Source organism: Athene cunicularia (genome assembly GCF_003259725.1).
Source record: "Athene cunicularia isolate RWA chromosome 14 unlocalized genomic scaffold, athCun1 chr14_part1, whole genome shotgun sequence".
Classification (NCBI taxonomy): domain Eukaryota; kingdom Metazoa; phylum Chordata; class Aves; order Strigiformes; family Strigidae; genus Athene; species Athene cunicularia.
This window is the reverse complement of record NW_020799118.1, coordinates 327678-348873: the sequence shown is the minus strand read 5'-3', so window position 1 is coordinate 348873 and position 21196 is coordinate 327678. Positions and strand designations below refer to the sequence as shown.

Here is a 21196-nt window from a genome sequence, read left to right as displayed (position 1 = left end):
GTGTATTACTTTCATTCCATCTCAAATCAGAGACAACAACCCAACAGTAATAAATAAATACAGATACTTCTTCTGCACAGCACTGTAGGGAATTATTAGTCTTTGCTTCTTCCCTCGCTATACTGTGTTTTATGGGAAGAGTTAGTAACATTTTAGTAACGTGTTACTAAATATAAATCACATTCTATTTAAAATACAGCTTATTTTATGTATCAGTTAGGAATATTTATTGCATATGATGATGAACTTATAAATATGCTGCATTCCTATATTTTTGTTATTTATATAAAATATTTATAAGAATTACGTCGGGATAATTGCATAATTATTAATATATTTAAATAATAAGGCATATATCTATTAATTTGTCTTCAGTAATCTATTTTATCATTTAACACAATACTCACAGTTCAGACCGGTGCTAAATGTCTAACATGATAAAGCACTCATTAGATTATTCCCCTTCATCTTGTGCAAGACAAGAGACCCCATGTCTCAGAAGGGGCCTCAAAGGCTCAGGGCTCCTGTAGGGCATCGTGAGCCCCTTGTCCCCCAGCGAGCCGCCCCGAGCCCGGCACCGTGTCCCTCCACGGCAGCTCTGGGTGCTCCCCGCTGTCCCAGTCCCCACCGGGTCCCAGCACGGGCCTTGCATCCCCTGCCTGCAGCTCGCCCCGGGCAGCCAGAGCCAGCACACAACAGGGTTTGGTTTAAAGACCAGGACTGACCTGGGTTAGGCCTCACTGGGTAGGATGCCGGAGCCGCCCACCAGCAGGCAGATGTGAGGGAGCAATCCAGCTCTTCCCGTGTTCCTGAGGCGGGACCTCAGCTTCACTCCGGTGACTGTTGGCTCGGTAGCTCAAGCTATTGCTGCCACAAAGCGCTGCTCAGATGTGGTGACCTCCCTGGCTGCCCTCACGCCTTCCAAGGCCACGCAGGTGCCTGTGCAGGACGCTGGGCAGGGTGCAGACATCAGACACGAGCTCCGTAACTCCCCGGGACAGACGGGAACAGCAGCAGCACTGTCAGCCCGCGGTGGTGCTCAGCAGCCTGAGGACGGCCGCAGGGTCCCTCATGCCGTGCAGCAGACCTGGCAAAGGAAGGTCTGAAACTCAAACCCAGGAAAAACAAGGCTTCTTCCTTCCAGCCAACACCAAACCACTGCTGTATGGACTAGAGACCTTCCTCTGGCATCACCCAGACCTGAACACCTTCTTTAAGAAGGGTTAAAACCAAACACCTAGCCAGGCTGGTGGAGTTTGGAAACGCTGCACGTGTAGGAATTTCCTTCTGGGTTCGGGTGATGGCCTGAAGCATGAACTTTAAATAACCCTGAACCAGTAGTGCAAACAGCACATTTGCAGCCTTCTGTAAAAACGCACCACTGCAGCGTCCTACTGGGCAACCTCTCAGAGCAGAGAGAACGGTAACACCCCTGAAAAGTGGGGCCAGGGACCACCTCCTCGTAACCAAGAGACAAAGGGCATGAGCAGACATCTAGGCTGCCATTTGTTTCCCAAGTGCCAAAGGGAAATTTCTTTTTTTTTTTTTCTGTGACTATTTCCCCTCTATTAAATACCTCTTCTCAAAATGGGGATCTGTTTGTGATCTGCTCTGATGTGCCGGCACTGAAAACCCACCTCTTGGTCCCTGTTAGGTGACCCCACTGCCAAGGCACTGGCAACGCCTGGAGGTTGGTCTGTGCGCTGGCACAAGCCAGGACTGGGCAGGGGATTCTCCAGGCAGGGCGCTTCAGTGGCTCTGAGGACTGGTGGGTGCTCAAGCTCAGCCCCTCTAGAAGGAAAACAAACACACAACCCTGTGTTGTTTGAGCCACAAAGGAACGTGAGAGCACAGCCCTGAGCTCAGCTACCAGAGGCACTATAGGTGCCCTCCCAGCACATCTGGGGCACAGCTGGCATGGAGGTGCACTGCTGTTAAAGAGGTCTTCACCTAATGTGGGACGTAACTCTTACAGGGAGGAGAACCACTCTTTACGCTTAAAAATAAACAGCATTTCACCAAGGTCCATAAAACCCAAAACATATTCATCATAGTTACCTCATTGTTATGGTTTACGAAATGCTGGCTCTGGGGTCACACTGAGAGTCTTCATTCTCTATTTCCTTCTCTGAACTTTTCAGCATTTCTGAGTTAATGATTAGAAATTATCAGAAACTTTCCAGAGAAATTTTCCTCCATGTGTCATTCCCCAGGCACCAGCCAGGCACAGTGGAGCATGTGATTTCAGCTGGCTTCCTCCTTGGTTATTATCCAGGAGCCCAGCTGGAAATGTTGGGAGCTGTCAGAGCTTCTCCACACACTCTGTGGAGGAGGAAGACACTCGCCAGGCTTCCCCGTGCCTGGACACTCACACAGGAGTTTCCCTCCCACTTCTCCACCCAGCCATGGCAAACATAAGGGGCCGTCATCACCCCAGGGGTCACTGCACTTCCTTCGCATTTGATCGCACCTGGCAAACAGGTTAAAAAATGACTCGGAAAGGGCTGCCACCACCACACACGTCATTGCCATGGGCGTCCCGAAAGGGCTTCTTATGCACTGAATTTTGAAATCATTGAAACGAGCCATTTCTGTTTACTTCAACGTATTTTTTTTTCCCACCCCAGATTTTTCAGTTCACGAATATGTGTTCTTTTTCAAGTTTTGCCTAATCTGAAATGAGAAACTGTTTCCTTGTCAGCAGATCCTTTGCAGAATGGGAAACCAGCTCATGCTGAGGGCTCTGTTGATAATGCGTATTTATAAGATAACGCTGCTGTGTCTGTATTCTTTCTGTTCTGCATAATTTATATCAACGTTCAATTTGGTTATAGAAAAGGTGAAAGCAAGGAGCAGGTAAAGTAGCTGCCACAGACGATTAAGCTAATCCAAGTTAGTTAGGAAGCCACTGTGCACTACATGTAGCTGGAGCTGATGGGCTGAATGTGAAGTCAAGGGAAGCCTGAAGTTCCTTTTTTTTTTTTTTTTTGTAGCCCCATTTCATGCTCACAAAGTATCTAAACTCCTTGGGGTCATGAGTTCCCTCCAGCCACATCCAAACTTGAGATCAGTGAGGAAAGATGTGCAGGGAGGGCAGAAGGAACCCGAGGGGGGGAAACCCAGCCCCCGAGCAGGAAGCAGAGCAGCTCCCAGCTGAACTCTCCTTGCCAGGAGACCCAGGACAAGGACTTGCTGCTGGTCCGGGCTGGCATTGGGGCAGTCACTTTTTTTCTTCCATTTTCCTTCTCCCTCTGTCTCACCATGCTCCTGGTCGGTACGTGCAGGTGTCCTGCCACTGGCTGCCCAAGGTTGACCCGCATTGGCTGCAGGTTGGATCTCTCCACGCGATGCAAGTGCTGTCTTCTATTCTGGTCAGGCTTTCACAGACCAGATGTAAGCCAGGAATGCTAGAAATGTCCATGAACCAGGAAAGAAGGAAATAGAGTAGTCTGTTGAAAGCATAAAACCTGGGATAGAAACCATCCTGGCAGTAGTATTGCGCAGAGTCCGTCTCCTGTGGTTGCTGGAGAACTTCCACGGGTCCACAGACGTGCTCTCTGGGGCGTTACTCCTTCAGGGAGTTCATTACTGCCCTGTAGATTTTAGCACTTGTTGCAAGGCTCTGAAACATTTCAAAGGCAAATCAAGAGGCGTTTGACTCTTCTGTCGGCACGCACCAAGTGTTCCCACTTGCACTCTGACACCTGGTTTTCCGTGGGATGGAAGTTGTGCCCAGCCCCTAGCCCCACATCCTACCTGCACGCCTGAGCCTGTGCCACAGGTCACTGGAGGTAAGATGAAGAGACCGGGTTTGTCACCCCTGACTCACCTGCCTCGTCGCATCTTGTGTATGTGTGTCTCTTGGCGTCAGAACTATAACACGAGCTGCTGTCTTAACCCAGCTCTGTCTGCTGGTTTCTCTCTCCACAGCCTGGCATGGGGCTCTTTCACCTGCTGCATGGCGGCCTCCGTTACTACCTTGAACTCTTACACTAAGACTGTCATTGAGTTCAGACACAAGCGCAAAATCTTTGAGCAGGGCTTTCGAGAAGAGCAGAACTTCCTAGACCAGGAAGCCATCAAGTACTTCAGAGAAAGGTCAGTGCAGTCAGTTGCTCCACCAGTGGAGTTTCTCATGGACTCTGCTAGTCTCAGAAAATCCAGGCTCTCACCTACTTCAGCACATGTGGGTGAAGTCTCTGGGATACTTGGAGAAGATCTGTGTTAAAGACAAACACAAAAGATCCTCCTTGATATGTTTTTTCTTAAATGCTGTGATGTCCCAGTGCCTGCCTTTTCTTATATACTCAGTTAAAACACAAGACCGACAAGTCATTACAGTATGCATCTGATTCATAGGAATTAATGATGATTTTCCCAACCAAGATGATTTTCCCTCTCTGGAAAGGTAAAATTGTGGGGATATAACAAATGTTACAGCCATCCTTTCTCAGCACATGTAATAGGCACCTCCCAATTAATCCTAATGGCTACTGAGACCTTTTCCAGCCACCACTAGGCCACTTTGGAGTTGCCATCTTCCATAGCCACATGCCCACAGCCCATCCTAGGCTCCTCCCCACAACCCATCCTCCTCCTGAGCTCCTCCCCACAACCCATCCTCCTCCTGAGCTCCTCCACACAAGTATAGCCCATACATCATATTGCACTGCAGAAACATCCACACAGTGCCGCCCACACTGCTACCAGGGTCTTTGAGGGACTCTAAGTCCTGTCTGAGCCCTGAAGGCCCAGAGATGCTCCTTCACTCTGCCTGTCACCACACGCTGCCCACTGGCTGCACTGCTCACCCCATGCACTGGGATACTTGGTGCCCTCGTTCTTTCATGAGGAGATTAAGGCTTTACTTAAAATTTCAGAACATGAAGAGCACACAAATATTGACCTTACACAGCGGGGAAGGTGTGTGATGGACTCCACAGGGGTACCTTCACGGAATGAGGAGCTGATAAGTCCAGAGAATCCTCACCAAAAGCCTATGGTTGGAAGTAATATTTTGGGGACAGAAAACATAAGGAGGATTCATTCTGGTTCTTCTGACCAATGTGGCAGTTTCTCAGTGGTAAAAGAGAGTGGTTGGGAAGCTCTGAGAAGACAGAAGATTTGAAATGATCAGACATTTTAGTAGTGAAGTGAGGAGCTCTGCTGAGCAGGAAGAATGAGAGAACTTCCATGCTCATTGCTTTGCTTTGGTTACCCAACCTTAACTAGTAGTTTCCATTGTTATAGGTATTCCTCTACCGATTTCCAAGTTTTCACTCTACCTTTCAGGCAGTCTGGGAGGATGAGAGAAATGAGTCAAACCACCATGATTTTCCTAATTTTGCATTTAGAGATGACAGTGAATTTTTAAAAACTTTGTGTGTGAGAAAAAAAAACAAACCCAGACACAGTGAAGAGGAAGTGGCCATCATGTGCCTCAGGAGAAATCAAAAATCAGTGAGGGAAAACAGCTGAGGGAAAAGAGTCAGCCAAAGGAAAACAGTCAGCTGAGGGAGAACAGTCAGCTGAGGGAAGTCAGTCAGCCGAGGGAAAACAGTCAGCCGAGGGAAAACAGTCAGCCGAGGGAAAACAGTCAGCCGAGGGAAAACAGTCAGCCAAGGGAAAACAGTCAGCTGGATTACTGAAGCAAGAATTGCGGATGGAGACTGGCAGAATGGTCGGCAGCTGAATATGCTGAGTTACATTGGGCACTGCTAAGGAAACCTGATAACGTTCCACTGCTGCCCTTTCCGAAACAGTCAATAGCAAAACCCATTAGAGACACAGAGGACAGTAAAGCTTTGTCTCACACAGGCGCAGTGTGGTTGGATTTCGTTTCCTCTCGCCCTTGCCATCGCACAGCCCTCCCCGCCCCTTCTTACCTACCTGTAACCCCAGACCACGTAACACTGCAACCAGATCCCTGCTGGACTAGCTGTAATCACCCCAACAGGCTGGATGAGCAGGTGAGGGGCCCCAAGGAATGGCCTCAACCTGAAAGCAGCATCAAGACATTTGAAGTTCTCTTGGCGGGAAGGTTTGAACTTTACCTTACGTACATACCCAAGGCAAGTCAACAAACCAATGTGGACTTTAAATCTTATTTTATACGTAGCATCCAAAACAAGTCCCGTATTAGGCAACACGAACAGAGCAGCCTGTTCCTTGTGACTGCTCTGTAGACAGGTCAGAGCCACCCTGACCAGGACACAGAGACAAGGCTCCGTCTCCACCACGTCATGACTGAACTGTGCATTTGATTCTGTCCTTCCTCTTCATTGTGAATCTGTGTGAACTTGTTGGTCACATCCCCCAAGCCCCTCCACACGCACTTGGCAAACACAGCTCAAGCATGTGGTGTTCCCAAACTTCATGATTACGACTTTCTTTTTTTATATCACATTATTTTAATTGTTGTATCTGAATACATAATAAGAAGCCCAGAGACAGTGTTACCATGGGATCATTCCAGAGTTTTAAAGCTGTGCAGCATTACATCCATTTTTTAAATTTTTTTTTTTTTAAATTTAGCATATTCATGATCAGCTTTGCTATCGTGACCTGGGAATACTCTGAGAGTGCAGGGGTCCCGGGATCACCAGCTGGCAGCCCAGTGTTGGGACATGCTGTGGGTGCCGGCAGTCCCAGCAAGCTCACAACTCCCTCCAGCTCCCATCTTCCTTTGCACAAACAGAAAATAACTTCAATTCTCTTTCTTTCCTGTGCACATACCCAGGGATACTTCACATTCCCTCCTACTCCTACACCTCCATGTTCCTTTTCATATCTCATAAATAAAACCCTCCAGCCTTTCTTCCCTTCCAGTCACTTTGTACGTACCAGCACCCTCTTTGCATGTTCCTTTGCCTCGGTACACATCCAGCACCCGCTGCACGCACGCCAGCCAGCCCGGTGGTGAACAGACTTTGTGCAATAGGCAGTTTTCTCAAAGCAACGTATTTCTAGTGAAGGTGAAAGCTTTATCATTATTCCCAACAGCTACACTTCATCTTCTGGGAGACAGGGAAGAAAAGTGTTAGCCCCATCTTGCCTGATAAAAGTTTTTTTGTTGGAATATTCTTCTGCAGGCCCCTTCTCCCTGAGAAGAAATTTGCTTTTTGAAGAATACTGACAGTAGAATTCTGCTAATCTTCCAAGTACTTCATCAAACATAATATAATTGTGTTTCACTTAATTTTAATAGCAATTAACTGTATATTTACTAGAGACGTTTTAGGTGAAAGAGCTGAAGTGCTCCCTCAAGAGCTCCCAGTCGAACAAGTGCCCACCCTGTTCACACCCAGCGCAGGCGATGCAGGGGATGAGCCCGGCCAAGGGAAGCTTTGCTGTCCCGACCCTGCTGCGCCAGCTCACCCATCCCCTCCCCTTGCACAGGCACCATTGCTGCTGCTTGTAAACTTCAGTCCCTGCAGCCTAAGAACGTAGCAAAGTCCTTTAAAGCTACATGAATATCCGTGTGCAGCCCAAATGCTGCTCCACAGCCTGGTTTGACTCCACCTTAAACAGCGCGTAGAGTAATCCAGGCCTAAGTGCACACCTAAACATAACCAGGCTGCAGAGGCAGCTTAGAGACAGACAGATTCCCGGACTCCCTGCAACTGCACAGGCACAGGCTTTGCCTCTCAGCAGCTAAGCATCGTACTGCTTCTACCACCAGGAAAACATTTAAACAGCTCCTGAAAAACCAAATATTCATGATGCTATATTCAACAATTATTTCCTTCTCAGGCCTTTGAAAAGTCCAGACAAAGCAGACCGTAGTTCACACCATAAAATCAAAAGATACTGCAACTCTTCAGATTTAAAAGATACGACAGCCCTAAGAGTAGCTCTAAACAGAACAGGTAAATAATACAGGCTTGGAGGTATTATTCATGTATTAAATGTTCTATAAAATTATCAGTAGAATTATCTGCAACATGTCAGCTTTCCGTCTTTGTCCCACTCTTGGCTTCCTTGTTCTCTGGTTTTCCTTTTAACTGAATATTTGTCTATAACTTTTGCTCATCTTTTTTTCAATTTTTTTAGTTTATTAGGTGTCAGTTCATAACAGGCATTTCCCTTCCCTCTCAGTTTCTCTTTCTGTTCTGTTTCATATGAATATTCGTGCCCCATATCACCCTGAGCGTGGTCCATTGTCTCCAGTCCATCCCAGTTAGCAGAGCGGGAACTCTCCACGGATCTTTCTGTTTCCTTTGCTCTGAGGATCCTTCCAGATTAAGTCAAAGGGACGGGGACTTTTTGTTCTCTCCTATATAGTCTGATCTGGGACAGTCAGAAGGAATGTCGACATGCCAGGGCCTTCTCCTCCTCCGCTGCCCCGCTGTTTGGCTTCTGCGGCCCTGCAGCACACAGATAACGGTTCCAGGGCCACTGTCCCTTTGCCACTGCCTGCTGCCCCAGAGCTGTCGCTGCTCCACAGCGGGGTCATGCCACGACATCCCACACGTTCCTCCCTACCCTGCACAAGTGTACCTGTAAGGCCATGAGAAAATGCGACCCACAAGCAGGGGACTGGGGGGAAATCCTTCCAGTGCAGCCCTGACTCCAGTGCACCCAGGCTGTCAAATCGTCAGCTTGCTTAGTGTAACATCTAATAAATGTACAACCCTCTGGTCTGGGGGGTTTAAAAAGGCAGTGAGAGGAAGGCAAGCTCGAAAGCAGTAGCAGATGTAGCAGTTTCAGCAGCTTTGCCCATATGGCTGTGTGATAATTAGGATGCGTTTACAGGAATTGTGCTCACTCAGACCAACTGGCTACACCAACACCATCCCCACATCTGTTCAGGCAAGGGACAGTGTGGGCAGGTTGTTCGCATCGAATGCCTTGCCCAAGCTTGTTCTCAGTTTCTTGCCTTTTTTTTTTTTGCTTTACGCATTAAAAAAAGCCCCTTTCGGGCACTCCCCACGACCTTTCCCAGTTCCCAGAACTCTGGTGGGCTTTGCTTTCAGGTAAAGAAGAAAACCTTTCACCTCTGCTCCTCTGGTGTGCTGGGGCCAAGGCAGAAAGTGTCAGTGGGGCAGATGGAGACCCTGGGCACAGTCACAGCTGCCGGAGCACAGAGGCTGCAGCTACGGGGAGGGAGATTTGGGGCAAGGGAATGCAGAGACTGGGGGTGACAGTACGTGAGGGTTTAAGCCTGGGGTCAGGGATAGAGGGTCTGAAAGGGTGGGAATAAAACCCAGGCGAGCTCCGGGCCCCTAGAGATGAGCACAGCCCCGTCTCCAGTCTGACAGCCTTCTGCTCCCTGCGAAGCAAATCTCACTTATTGGGGACAGTTAAACCAACAATCAACCTTAGCAAGTAAACCTGGAAGACTCAGCCTTCCCCAGTTCCCTCGTCCCTAGCACAGCATCTGCCAGCTTGCAGCTGTCCATCAACACCCATCGTGGCACTGGAGCTGATTTCATGTTTTTCTTGCCGACTGAACCTTTACTCTGATCTGCAAAACCGACCCAACATCAGGCAGACGCTACTGGTGAAATTCTGGAGTGAACTGAGTTCAAAGTGCCATTGATACCAGAGCAGACAAAATGTCTTTGCAGGGATAGAAAATGTAGTTTTGAAGTGCTGGGAGCAGTTTGAACCAGACAGCAGGATTGAAGCTAGTGCAGAGATAATAAATCCAGACTCCTCCAAACACAATAGAATCAGAACTTTCCAATCCATAGCATAAGCCATTTTTTTTCCTTTTTCCTACATTTCTCTGACTGTATCTTGCTCACAGCTTGCTTTCTCTAACTCCATTGCTCTCACATAAGATGTCGTGCAGATCATATCAATGCTTTCCAAAGACATGCCAACCTTTTGCTCTGATTTCCTCCTTGGTCACCCAGATATCTGGACCAATTTTAAGCTACTGACCTACCATACATCCCATTTACAGAGTCAGTGTCTTTTCATACGGACATCAGTAAGAATTTCCAATCTGACTATTCACTGTTTATTAGCGCACAGGGATGAGTGTAACGTTCCGCCTTGGATTTATTCTGTACTTTATTCTGCAACACAGGAAGGTTTATCCACAGAGCTGTTCCTTCTGGAGAATTACACGGACTGGCACTTAAATGCCGTAGCACTAGCAACATACCCACTTTCAACACACACGTACTGCACAATGCGGTTAGTCCCCGACGCTTAGATTCAGCCTGAAGAGTGAAAAGAGTGGGAGAGACGCAGCCCTGAGCCCCTCATTTCTATTCCCCATGGCCTCTTTACATGAGCTTTCCCCCCAGAGGGGCAGAGCCAGTGGACCCAAGCCCCTCCTGGGACCATTACGATCTCCATAATGGGCCTGGCTATAGATGGAGGAGCCCAGGTATGTTGTACTCTTATTGATTTTGACCCTTCCGTTTCTGTACATTTGGGAGCAGCCTTCGTTTCTGTTAAAGGTGCTACTTCTATATTCTCTTTTCCAGGGCTGAGGAGGAGAGGGCTGAGGCTGGGGACCTGAGGTTACAGTGCCTCCATAGCTGCTCCCCAAATAGTAAGTGACCATGGCTTGAATGTGTCCGATGCACAATGGCTTGTACCATCCCCACGCTGGCTCCTTGGGGTTCAGAATAAGGTTTGGAGTAGGAAGCTCTGGAAAGTGAGGTTTGTAACTTTCCCAGGCAACGTTGCCCGAACGATAATCAACTAGAATATGAACCGTACAAAATCCTCCAGGATTCAATTTAGGATGTGCTCATATCCTATAATTTTATGTTATCTCAAGAAGCGGTGACTTCATAGTAGATAAAAAATATGCTCTAATTTACACCTGTATAACTTCCATTATCACTACCTTTTTCATCTATATTTATCACCAATACATGATGATGCATGCTATTAAATATAAAAATGATTGAAAGCAGCTTTGGTAGACAATAACATTAGTATAATTAATGCCATTTCTTGCACTTACTCAGAAAATTGCTGTGCTTTTATTCAGTGTGTGCAAAAATTCTTGCTTTAAGCCATGGGAATCAGTGCTTCAACGTACGGAGCAATATTGGAGCACGGCTCCTGCCCTGCTCTGAATACTATACTTTTCCTTTATTCTCCAGGAAAGATGTGTGCCATTTCATGCATCTATTTCCTTGCAAAGAGAGCAAGTGATTCTTCATTCAGCAGGAGGGAGACTTGGGAAAGTGACTTACTGACTCTGCGCTATTAAAATTTGGAAACCTCAAAAGCTTTTCACTGCCTCTCTCTTGCTGAGATGCACATCTCAGCCACATACTCATGGAAGCTTGGTGTTCAGAACTCTAATAACTGAGGGTCCTGGTCCCTCATCAGACCTGCTGGAACAGCTCTCCAGTCCAATGTCACTGCAGGTGGTCTCCCCGCAGGCATGATAGTGCTGGCGCTGCTCTCCAGCCTGCTTTGTCATCAGCTCACTTGGTAACGCCTGCTCCTTGAAAATGTCATGTCAGTTATGGACCTTTCCACAGGCAGATCCACATCCTTCATTTTCACAGGCCTGAAAATGTCTATTAGTACAAAATCGATCTGGGTCATGTTTCCCAAGAAACGTTCCCTACCTGCCAAGCTACTGGCTGGTGATCAAACGTGCTTGTTTCATTCTGAAGACTGTCCAAAAGTCTTTGTTTCAAAGAACAAATAACAGTTCTTGACGGTAGGTGTTCCAAGGAATGGAAACAAGGCTCTGTTGGTTCTATGCCCAGCCCTGCCCCAGTACTTCAGTTTCAAGGGCACATAGCTTACCTCCATAGGTGTGCTGACAGCACTGTAAAAGCAAACTGCAAACGACAAGTCCGGTATCAGGTTAAAGAACAGTGACCATTCTTCAGTATGACATCAGTTGCAGCTCCTGTTACCTCCTGTCATGAAATCAGACCAATATTAATAAAATGACATGAGTGAAGTTCTGCTCTCAGTTCACAGGTTACTTATGAACCCAACTTAAGCTTCAGAATCTTCATTATTCATGCTTATTGGGGAGGAAAGGACGTTAGTTACTGCTGCTCAGGATGGCACAAAGCCTCACAACCTTCAGAGGAAAGTCTCCTTCCTGCAACAAGCCCCATCAAGCCATAACTGGCGTGTACCTGATCAGAGGATCCTCCTTAATGTTGTTTCCATCTTCACACAGTCCCACTCTTCCTTGTCGCGTTACCCGTGCAATGAGCTCATGGCCAGCAGAGAATTGCTAATGGCAAGAGAACGGCATCCGAAGTGCTTTGCTAAAGGCAGAGAAGCCACAGAGGTTACACTGCCCCTTTGGTTGTCCAAGGACCTGTTTGTATGAAAGAAGAGGGCACATCTCCTAGAACAGACCAAGTCCTCGCCATTGCTTGGTCAACTCACCACCTGCGTTCCACTAGCAGAGTAAATGCTGGCAGATCAGTCTGAGCTCTTTTTGAACTCTTCACACAGAGGTGGTCCTGTACCAGTAGCACACAAAGACGTGTCACCAGATGTTATTCCTGTTGCTCACTTCAACCAGCATTTCATACCCTGGAGGACTTGTCAGCTGCCCTCACTTAGAAATCCTCTGAGGCTGTTCTAATTTGAACCAAAAAAAAAAAAAGAATATAAGGAATATTCACTCATCCTCAGACACCATGCTTTTTTTCCCTGTCCTTCCACAAAGACAAAACAGGGCATCTGGTCCTTGTTGAGAGGCAACGGTTCCTCTGTCGGCAAGACTAAGGTATCCATTTTGAGAAATGCACTTAAATTATAAATTTCATCAGAAGCTTAATTCCAGAGGAGTCTTGATCGGGGCAATGTAATATTCAGTCTTGGTAATTCTATATTAAACCACTTAATGTCCATCGCTAAGCTATAATTTTCCTTTTACAGGGTTTAAACGCGCCTGAGCTGGGATAAGAACAGCATCAGGGAGCTCTAGCTATAAATTGGCATCCTCTGCTCTCACCAAGCTGCCTTCCTGTGCAAACACATGGTGCTGGCCCCTATATATCTAATATCCCCAGTCATGTTTTGTTCATAGCAAACTTAGCATTTCCATTGCAAAGCAATAAACACTCTTAGGTCTATTTGCTGTCATTTTTGACCTTGGAGGTCTCAACTTTTTCTTTCAGATGTGCAGGGCTTGCAGATCTCAATGCACGAGTTGAGCAGAGCCGCTACACGGAAATGATAGAAGGGGAATTTTCAAGTCAGGATTTTTATTTTTTTTTTGGTTGTTGCAGAGTTATTTATTACCAGGGGATGCTCACTCTTATTAGGCTCCAGACAGCAATTGGACCTGATTTCAGACATCTGTATGTCCATGACACTTCCACCCTCTCCGCCAGTCTTTTCCCACCACTGGACGTTAATATGACGAGCCTGGTGCTTAGATCAACGTGCCTGGACCCACGGGGCAGATGGGTGATAGATGTAGAGCAAGGGGCAAGAGAGAGAGGTGGGAGAAATATCACCAAGGACAAGGAGGGACAGGTAGGTGGCACAGCCAAAGAGGAGACAGGAAGCTCAGAAGAGCCAAGAGCTGAGCAGGAAACTGCCTATTCCTACTGTCCATGGCTAAAAGCCTTGCTTGTTATTTGAGGCAGATAAACCCAGGGTCCAGGACACCAGCTTTTCTCATTGAAAACTGAAAGACTACTCAAAATTAATTCAGCATTAAAAAAATAACATAGTCACTGTTTTGGCAGTGTGGGCATTTTAGGAGAGTCACCTGACAAAGAGGAGGCCTTGAAAAAAAATTAATTTTATTCTCATATCATCACCCTGAAGGCATTTCCCCTGGGTCCATCCCACAGCTCTTCTACCATCCTCCCACCCCTGGCTGTCTACAGTAAGATTTATGCAACCAGCCCTTCAGTGCTCCACTGTAAAGCACGTTGTCATATTTTTCTATTCAGACAAGATCATCAGAAGAACTCCAGAATTTAAACATGGTGGAAATGATTCATAAAAAAGAAAAAAAATAAAAAAATCCACTGTTTTTTCTTGGTTGCAAGTGCCACAGAAGGGAAGTGGCACTGGATTTGCAGGCAACTTTCAAATCTCTCCAAATTCAGTGCTAGAAAAAGTCTATTGCAGAAGCTCAGCTGGAGAGGGCAAGGCACAGACGGCAGACAAGGTCACTCTGACAACGGGGAACATGCTTTATATGCTGAGCAGCACAGGGCTGGAAGGAGGCAGACAACAAGGGCTTGACGCATTTGAAGTGTCGCTCAAAGTTGAGTCAAGGTTTCTCCTTGTGGAGATACCTGACAGCTGCAATCACCTTCCTATTTCATGTCAGCATTGATTTCAACTCCAGGTCTTGCAATTCTTCCTGTAATTTATTCAGTTCATAGTGATTCACTACATGAAAACAGGTGGGAAAAAAAAAAAAAAAACCACAACCCACCTCTGATAAAGCACCATGGTTACAGATCTAAGATCCAGCCTCGCTATATTGAAAGCAATGGGGATTTCATTCCTGTCTTCAGGCAAACCCTTGCCCACCAGGAAACTCCACAAAGTTAGAGGTCTCAGTTCTGTCCTCATTTACCTCTGCTAAAAATCCAGGCTGACATTTTCCTTTAACAAGCTTCAGATTGCTTCTTAAACAGGCAGCTCCTCTGCTTCCGAGATAAGCATGATGATAAAAGTAAATTCAGTCCCATGTTTAGCACCACAGCCAGTGAAAATTAAAGGGTGGAAAAGGAAAGAAAAATAAAATGATAGTTTATATTACTTTTTTTGTTGTTTCCTCCAGTGCACCGGTGACTTGGAAATGTTTCTTACATAAATTTCAGTGAGATTAGTTATGAAACATGTCCTTTGTCACTCTTTTAAATTGCATCTTTCAATAAATGTTCTCCTATAGCTAATCCTGGATTTATGCAAAAAAAAAACCAACAAAACAACCAAACCACAACACAAAAAGCCAACCCTGTCCAACACTGCTAAATACGTGAAATGAATTATTTCAGATTGCACATGCACCCAAATAGCCTTTCAGTTATGGTACGTTTTCTATTTTCCCCCCAGAATGTAGATATTGTTGCTCAATGTGCAGATAGTTTTACAGTGTAAGATATCTGAGGACAAATACGTGTATTTTTAACATCAACAAAAAGTTACAACATGCATTTTTTTTTTAGTTACCTTAAAATGGGGTTTGCAGTTGTTGGAGTAAGTTTCCTACACTTTGCTACAGCAAAAAAGCGTTCCCCGACTTGGGGGGTTTGTAGTGACGATGGAGGCATGCCTGAGATGTGGCTCTGATTTAAATAACCGGTGATGTTGTGTTCTCTGTGCCAGATCATCACCTTTCCCGCTCCTCTCGGTCCCAGAGCGGCCCATGAGCCGGCAGGCAGCTCCCTCCCCTCCTGCTCCCTGGGCCACGGGGACGCTCGTCTCCAGCCAGAACCTCTGGCTCTAGATCCTCCCAAGTTTACCAAGTTTCTGAGTCACTCTGGCACGAAGTGAACAATCAGCTTCAGCTGTGCCAAATTCCAACTTCACGAACACCTCCACATCATGGCCAAACACGCTGCAAGCCGTGGTTCCTTGCTTTCAGGAGAGACTGAGAAACAACAACGCGATCCCACGCAGACCCCCAGCTCCGGGCTCCCCCCCTCCCACAGCCCCCTCCTCCTGACCTGCCAACTCTGACTTGTGCAAAGAAGGGGTGGCAACCCGTCTGAGCCAGAGGGCTGCAAGTAACACTGGTTTTCCTTTAAAATCCTTTTTATTGATGAGGAACTCTCCAGCAAGAGGCACTATAAAGTCAGAATGGGAGGGGACAGCCCAGAGACTCCAATGGGAGAGAAGGATGGTGAGCTGGGACTTGGAGGGGAGAAAAGCAAAAGGAGAAAGGGAAAATGGGGGGAAATGAGTGATTTTCATAGTTAGGCAGAACGAATCATAAACTAAGAGGGCCTCTGGAAGTCTCTTCTCTAGTCCCTTGCTCACAGCATGTCCATCAGACCGGGCCGGATCCGGCTCCTCAGTTCCTCGCCCAGTTGAGTTCTCAAGGATGGAGATCCCGGTACTTCTCTTGGCCTCTGTCCCGGTGTTCGAACACCCTCAGGGTGAAGAAGCTTTTCCTTATATCTAGTTGGCAATTCTTGTCTTCCCCCCTGCTCAGCCAGTTTACGAAAGCAAGGCGCTTCTGGAGAAAGGCACTCCCTCTGACATGCGTGTCTTTGGTTTCCCTCCTGCCTTTTATATAACTCATTTTCTGCTTCTTTTTTGGCTCTATTTCTATGCACTAACTCTGTTACTGTCTGCTTTTCCAATTATAAAACCTCTAAATTTGATTTAAACCTGATAATTACGCTGTGATCTAGCAAAGGCCTTTATTAACCCTATTGAAGCCAGCAAGTGTGAGGCGTGCTCTTTAGGACCTTAAAAATTTGGTGTTTAATTGCATCCAGCACTGAGAAAGATGCAGGGAGGTGGAGAAGTGAATATGTAGCTAATTCAAGCCTCGGGTACTAACAGGACAGGACTTCATGCATCAGATCTCACATAACCCACCCAGACTAGGATCTTCTGCTGTCTTCCACCACAAGATGAATATGAATATACCAGATGCGCAAGAGGATTCAGTTGGACACTGGTACTGCTACAAAAGTTTGTCATGTCCTTTGGCTGTTAGAAATCCTGAATCATGATCTGCACAGTGGGTATGTTTGCGTTCCCCTTCAAGGTCAAGGCGTTTCTAGCTGCATTTGCCACTTATCAGGATAATTCCAGGCTACAAGGGTACATCTTCCTCTCTTGACACCTGTCTTGCCAAACTAAGTAAAAAAAAAAAAAAAAAAAAAAAAAAAAAAAAAAAAGCATTAGGATCTCTCCTGCCTGGCAGCATCCAGGAGAAAAGTACAGGAAAGAATCTTCAGGAGGGGTAGTCTGACATCCCATGCGGCTGGCATTTCCAGCCACCTCAAATCGCTGCTCAGCCCTGTATGCAGTCTACAGCTTGGGGAGGGGCAAAGAAAAGTCCTTAACACACTGAGCTGTATATAAAAAAAAAAAAAAGTCCTACAATGTCACCACAGGAACAATGATGTCATTCTGTGCTGCCCTTCTGTTTTTATCTTTCCTGTTTATTCATCCCCTAAATCATTGGGTGACCGTGCTGAGCTACCAGGAGACTAAAGCTGGTCCGAGGGGAAGGCAGGTCTTCACACCCTGCAGGGATGACCAAGGGCAAGTGCTGTGAGAACCTCCAAGCCAGGTTTTTATCGCTTTGAGTCCTTACTGGCATTTGTCACAGGCTATTAGCCAGCAGATTTCTTCCCTTCCTGCCCTTCCCCAGCACCAGATCCTTGGTTCTCGCAGAGCTCTACGACTTGTGGGAAGAACATTGATGTGCCAGTGATTTTTGCACTGATGATAGCTGACAAATGCTTGGCTGGCACCAGGGAGGAACTGGTCCTGAATTTATGTGCCTTATCCTCATAGACTTTGTTCTTGGTCACGAGAAGCAGAGGGTTTTATACAGACATGAGAAGCAAATGCAGTTATGGGGAAACAGAAAACTGTCCCCAAGATAAGCCTAAAATTTTCTTATAAGCCTTTAGCCCAGTCCAGAGGAAAAAGTGTGTGTTTGTCTTTCTTTAGGGCTTCACAACACCCAGCTCTAAATGTCACTAGCACGCAGAGGAACAGGAGTGACCATAATGCTCAGAAAATACCCCCATTTGCTACGTCAAGCTCTTCCAGCGACACATCAAGCAGCTCTTCACTTTCATCGGAACCGACCAGCCAGATCTCCATGGTTCAGGATCAAACCCTGCTGGACATTGCCTCCATCACTAGATTGGCCCCAGGAGAATCACCAAACCCTCAACCATTTGAGCAAAGAGTTAAAAATTTAGCAATATCGTGTTCCAGCCCACTCGGAACAAGGACTATTCCAGCATCTTGCCCAGCCACCCCCAGGCTCAGTCTAACACACAGCTCAGCCAAGCCACAGCAATACTCTGACTCCTCCGCAGTCAGTCCAGGGATCAATGCAACTTCCTTCTACACCTTTTGTCCTTACACAGCACAACACGTACAAGCTTCAGCATCAGATCACACACTGACCCCAAACAGGAAAAGCACAAGGCCTCCAGCAACAATGACTCCTGAAGAGAGATCCCAGTCTCCTGGCTATTCTAAAACTGGATTAAAGAATACAGGAAAGGGGTTTGAGTCAGATCTGGAAGATCCTGATCACGAAAGGTACGTATCCAGGCCATACACGTATTTAATTCCTCAAATAACTTCGTAAAAAAAAAAAAAAAAAAAAGTAAATATCTTCTATGATTTAGATGTTCCCAGTGTTTGTTTTCCAGTAACTACCTTGTGGTTCCACTAAACCCTGTTATCCAAGAAGCAAAATACCATATGTTCCGTGCATTCATTTAGCTTTCCAGACCTGAATACAGACCATCCCTGGGCCAGTTGTCAACCTCAGCTCCTCCGACAGGGCACAGTCTTAAAGTGCCTCATTTCCTTCCAAACAAGAAAGCACACCTCTCCCTAGAGCAGCAGAAAGCCACTCCGCTGTTACCTGAAGCCGGGGATGGGGTTTGGTGACCTGGCTGCTATCTCCCTTCCCAGAGCTCAGGCTCCGGGGTCCGACTCCAGGCAAGCTGGGTTGATTTCACTCCTCTGAGCCCCTGAACTCCACACTGTGTCTGCCACTTCTTTCCTTGGCAGGAGATGTGTAACCATGAAGGAATTCCAAGCCATGGAGAAAGAACTAGAGGATGTAAAAGAAGAACTGAAATGCCTGAAGTGGAAAGTGAGACACATCGGTGAGACTGTGCAGCCCCTGGCCGAGGACAGGAAGCGTTACAACGGTTATACCCTGAGGGAGCTCAAGGCAATGGTGCAGTTTGAAGATGACCCTTACAAGGCTGCAGACACAATCCTCACTGCGCTCTTCAGCGATGTCTACTTGCTACAGCACTCAGTCACGGAACAGGCCTGCAACTCCCCTTCTCTGCCCAAGCTCAAAATAGACCCAGAGCTGTACACGGTGTACTGTGACATTCTGAAAAACATATTCCCTGGAATTAGCAGCCAGACCTTGAGGGAAGAGACACAACACGTGCAGAAAAGCACCCAGAAAGAAGTGCAATAACACCAGAGCCCACAAGATGTTCTGCAAAATGAGAAGTCTCCAATGGTTTTAGAGGATTGGACTGTGGTAGGTATCGTTGGTTGAGTCTATCCCTTTTAGGTATGAACCATCTATAGAGATATTGGTGAGCTCTGAGCCCTTCATGCCACTTGCCCAATGAGACTGGGTGGGAAGGCATTCTGCATACTTCCCACATTTTAGAAAAAAAATTGCCCGCTTAGTGTCTCTTTCAATATATGGACGTTTCCTTGTTTCCAGCAACTACAAACGGTGACAAAAAAGAATCCAGAGAAGGCATTGTCGATCCAAGCAAGGGCCTTCTCCCCGCCCCAAACACACCAACCCACCAGCATCTGGGTAGTTTCTATTTTCTAGAGTATATCATTCATTAAATAACATTACTTGTTAGAAAATTGTGCCTGGTTTTTTTTTTTGGTCAAAAAAAATGCTTTGTACATCAAATCAATCAACAACCATAACTTGAATACACAGTGGGATGAGACCTGGGCGTGAAGAAAACCAGGGCACAAGGTCAGCAGGTCTCTGTCCCGGGTAAGCGGGGGCCAGGGCACCCGAGCGCGCAGTGTGTGTGCCCCTAAATCACCAACCCACCAGTGAAAGAGGCGAAGGTCTGTGACCCGCCGCACTGGCAGAGCAGCTCACGCGTGCAACCACCCTGCCCTGCCCTCCCAGGGCAGAGCTGCTGAGCGCCTGGCCCCGGGCAAAGGCCCCAGGGTGACCGCTGCTACGGGGCCTGCTGGTCATGGTGGGCACAGAAATGGCCCTGGAGAGCCTTCCTCCCCCTCCGGGGGCCAGCAAGGTGCAGTGGGTAACCAACCAATAGTCCCGTCAGGGTCTGCTCACGGGGCTGACCTCGCAGCCTGTTTTGTAAGGATCTGCTGAGGGGGGAGCAGTGGAGGGGTGTCCTTGGTCAGTACCAGTAGAAGATGCTGGTCCCCTACCCCCCTGGTTCACCCACCCCCTTTCAGTGAGTCTTTGACACTTGGAAACGGCCACTTGCCTGGTCTCAGTGTGACAAACACATCAAAACCCAGCACACGTCCCTCCTGCACGCCGCTGCCGCTCCCTGCCAGGCCACCGAGAATGGCAAGATGAGCAAAAGGTAACCTGTGAGCTCAGCCTACCTTTCCCTCTGCTGGGAGATGATCCACTTCTTAAGCCTTTCCAAAAACAACAGGGAGGTGGAGGAAGAAAAAATAACAGTTGCCAAAAAAAAAAAAAAAAGCAGATCACTCCTCATGTCACCACAGCTCCAGACGTCTTCGGAGGTGGGAGGAGCCAGTTCACTCCAAGGACAAGCTCTGTATCTACGGGATTCTTCTGCATGAGGATGTTCTGACATTTGTGTGAGAGATCCTACCTGTCCTTGCGCATGATGTACTTACGCCCTTCTCTGCTGGGCTTACAAATCCATTTTTTTAATTTATTTTACCTCCAAGCCGATGTGCAGACACAGGCACAGCACTTTGCCCGTGGAGCCTCTCTGTGCCACGCTACAGCCAAGATCTACAGCCACGTCTGGCAAATCACTGGTAGCTACTATGGGCAGTACACGGGGTTGTGCACAGCGCGCGTCCCCGGGGCAGCCACAGCACCAGAGCAAGGGGCTGGGGAAAAGATACCCCCACCCCCCCGGCAGCTCCCTTCGCGGGGGCACAAAGCTGAGGCAGGGGTCCCCCCGAAAAAATCTGAGCACTGCGGCAGATTATGACAAATAGTCTGGAAGGCTCCGTGCACCGTGGAGGGGCTGTTTGTGTCTCACACCAGCAACCCCGCCTGCAAGCATTTCTGTTCTGCTTCCGTGGCTCTTTTGTGTAGGAAAATGTGTCCCTTGGGTTCGGACGGGTGGGAGCAGGCTGGCCTTCCTCTCACAGAACTCACACAGGTGCTTTGCGATGACAGACCAGACCCCCCAACAATCTGAGAGGTCTCTCTTCAGACCTTTCCATAATCTCCAGTGGAGACAGAGCTGAGAAAAATGCAAAGTAGGTGTCAGCAATACCAATATGCCGTACTGCCTGCCCTCTCTGCCTGGAACATCTTTAAATACAGTTGTTCCTATGAGAACAGGCTCTGTGGCGTCTCATGTTCGTGAGG

General features: G+C 47.3%; 1 protein-coding gene across 3 annotated transcripts in view; it reads left to right on the top strand.

Moving 5' to 3' along the window:
• Nucleotides 1–19551, top strand: part of GSG1L (GSG1 like) — a 64277-nt gene extending 44726 nt beyond the window's left edge. The window contains exons 1-3 of one of the 3 annotated variants that reach the window (XM_026859126.1): nt 3024–4098; nt 17566–18171; nt 18652–19551. In XM_026859126.1, coding sequence (XP_026714927.1) covers nt 3797–4098; nt 17566–18171; nt 18652–19078 — 1335 coding nt within the window. In that variant the 5' untranslated portion in view covers nt 3024–3796 and the 3' untranslated portion in view covers nt 19079–19551. Of the gene's footprint in view, nt 1–3023; nt 4099–17565; nt 18172–18651 lie in introns of those variants that run through there. The other 2 variants (XM_026859125.1, XM_026859127.1) reach the window with 2 other exon arrangements.
• Nucleotides 19552–21196: the final 1645 nt, after the last annotated feature.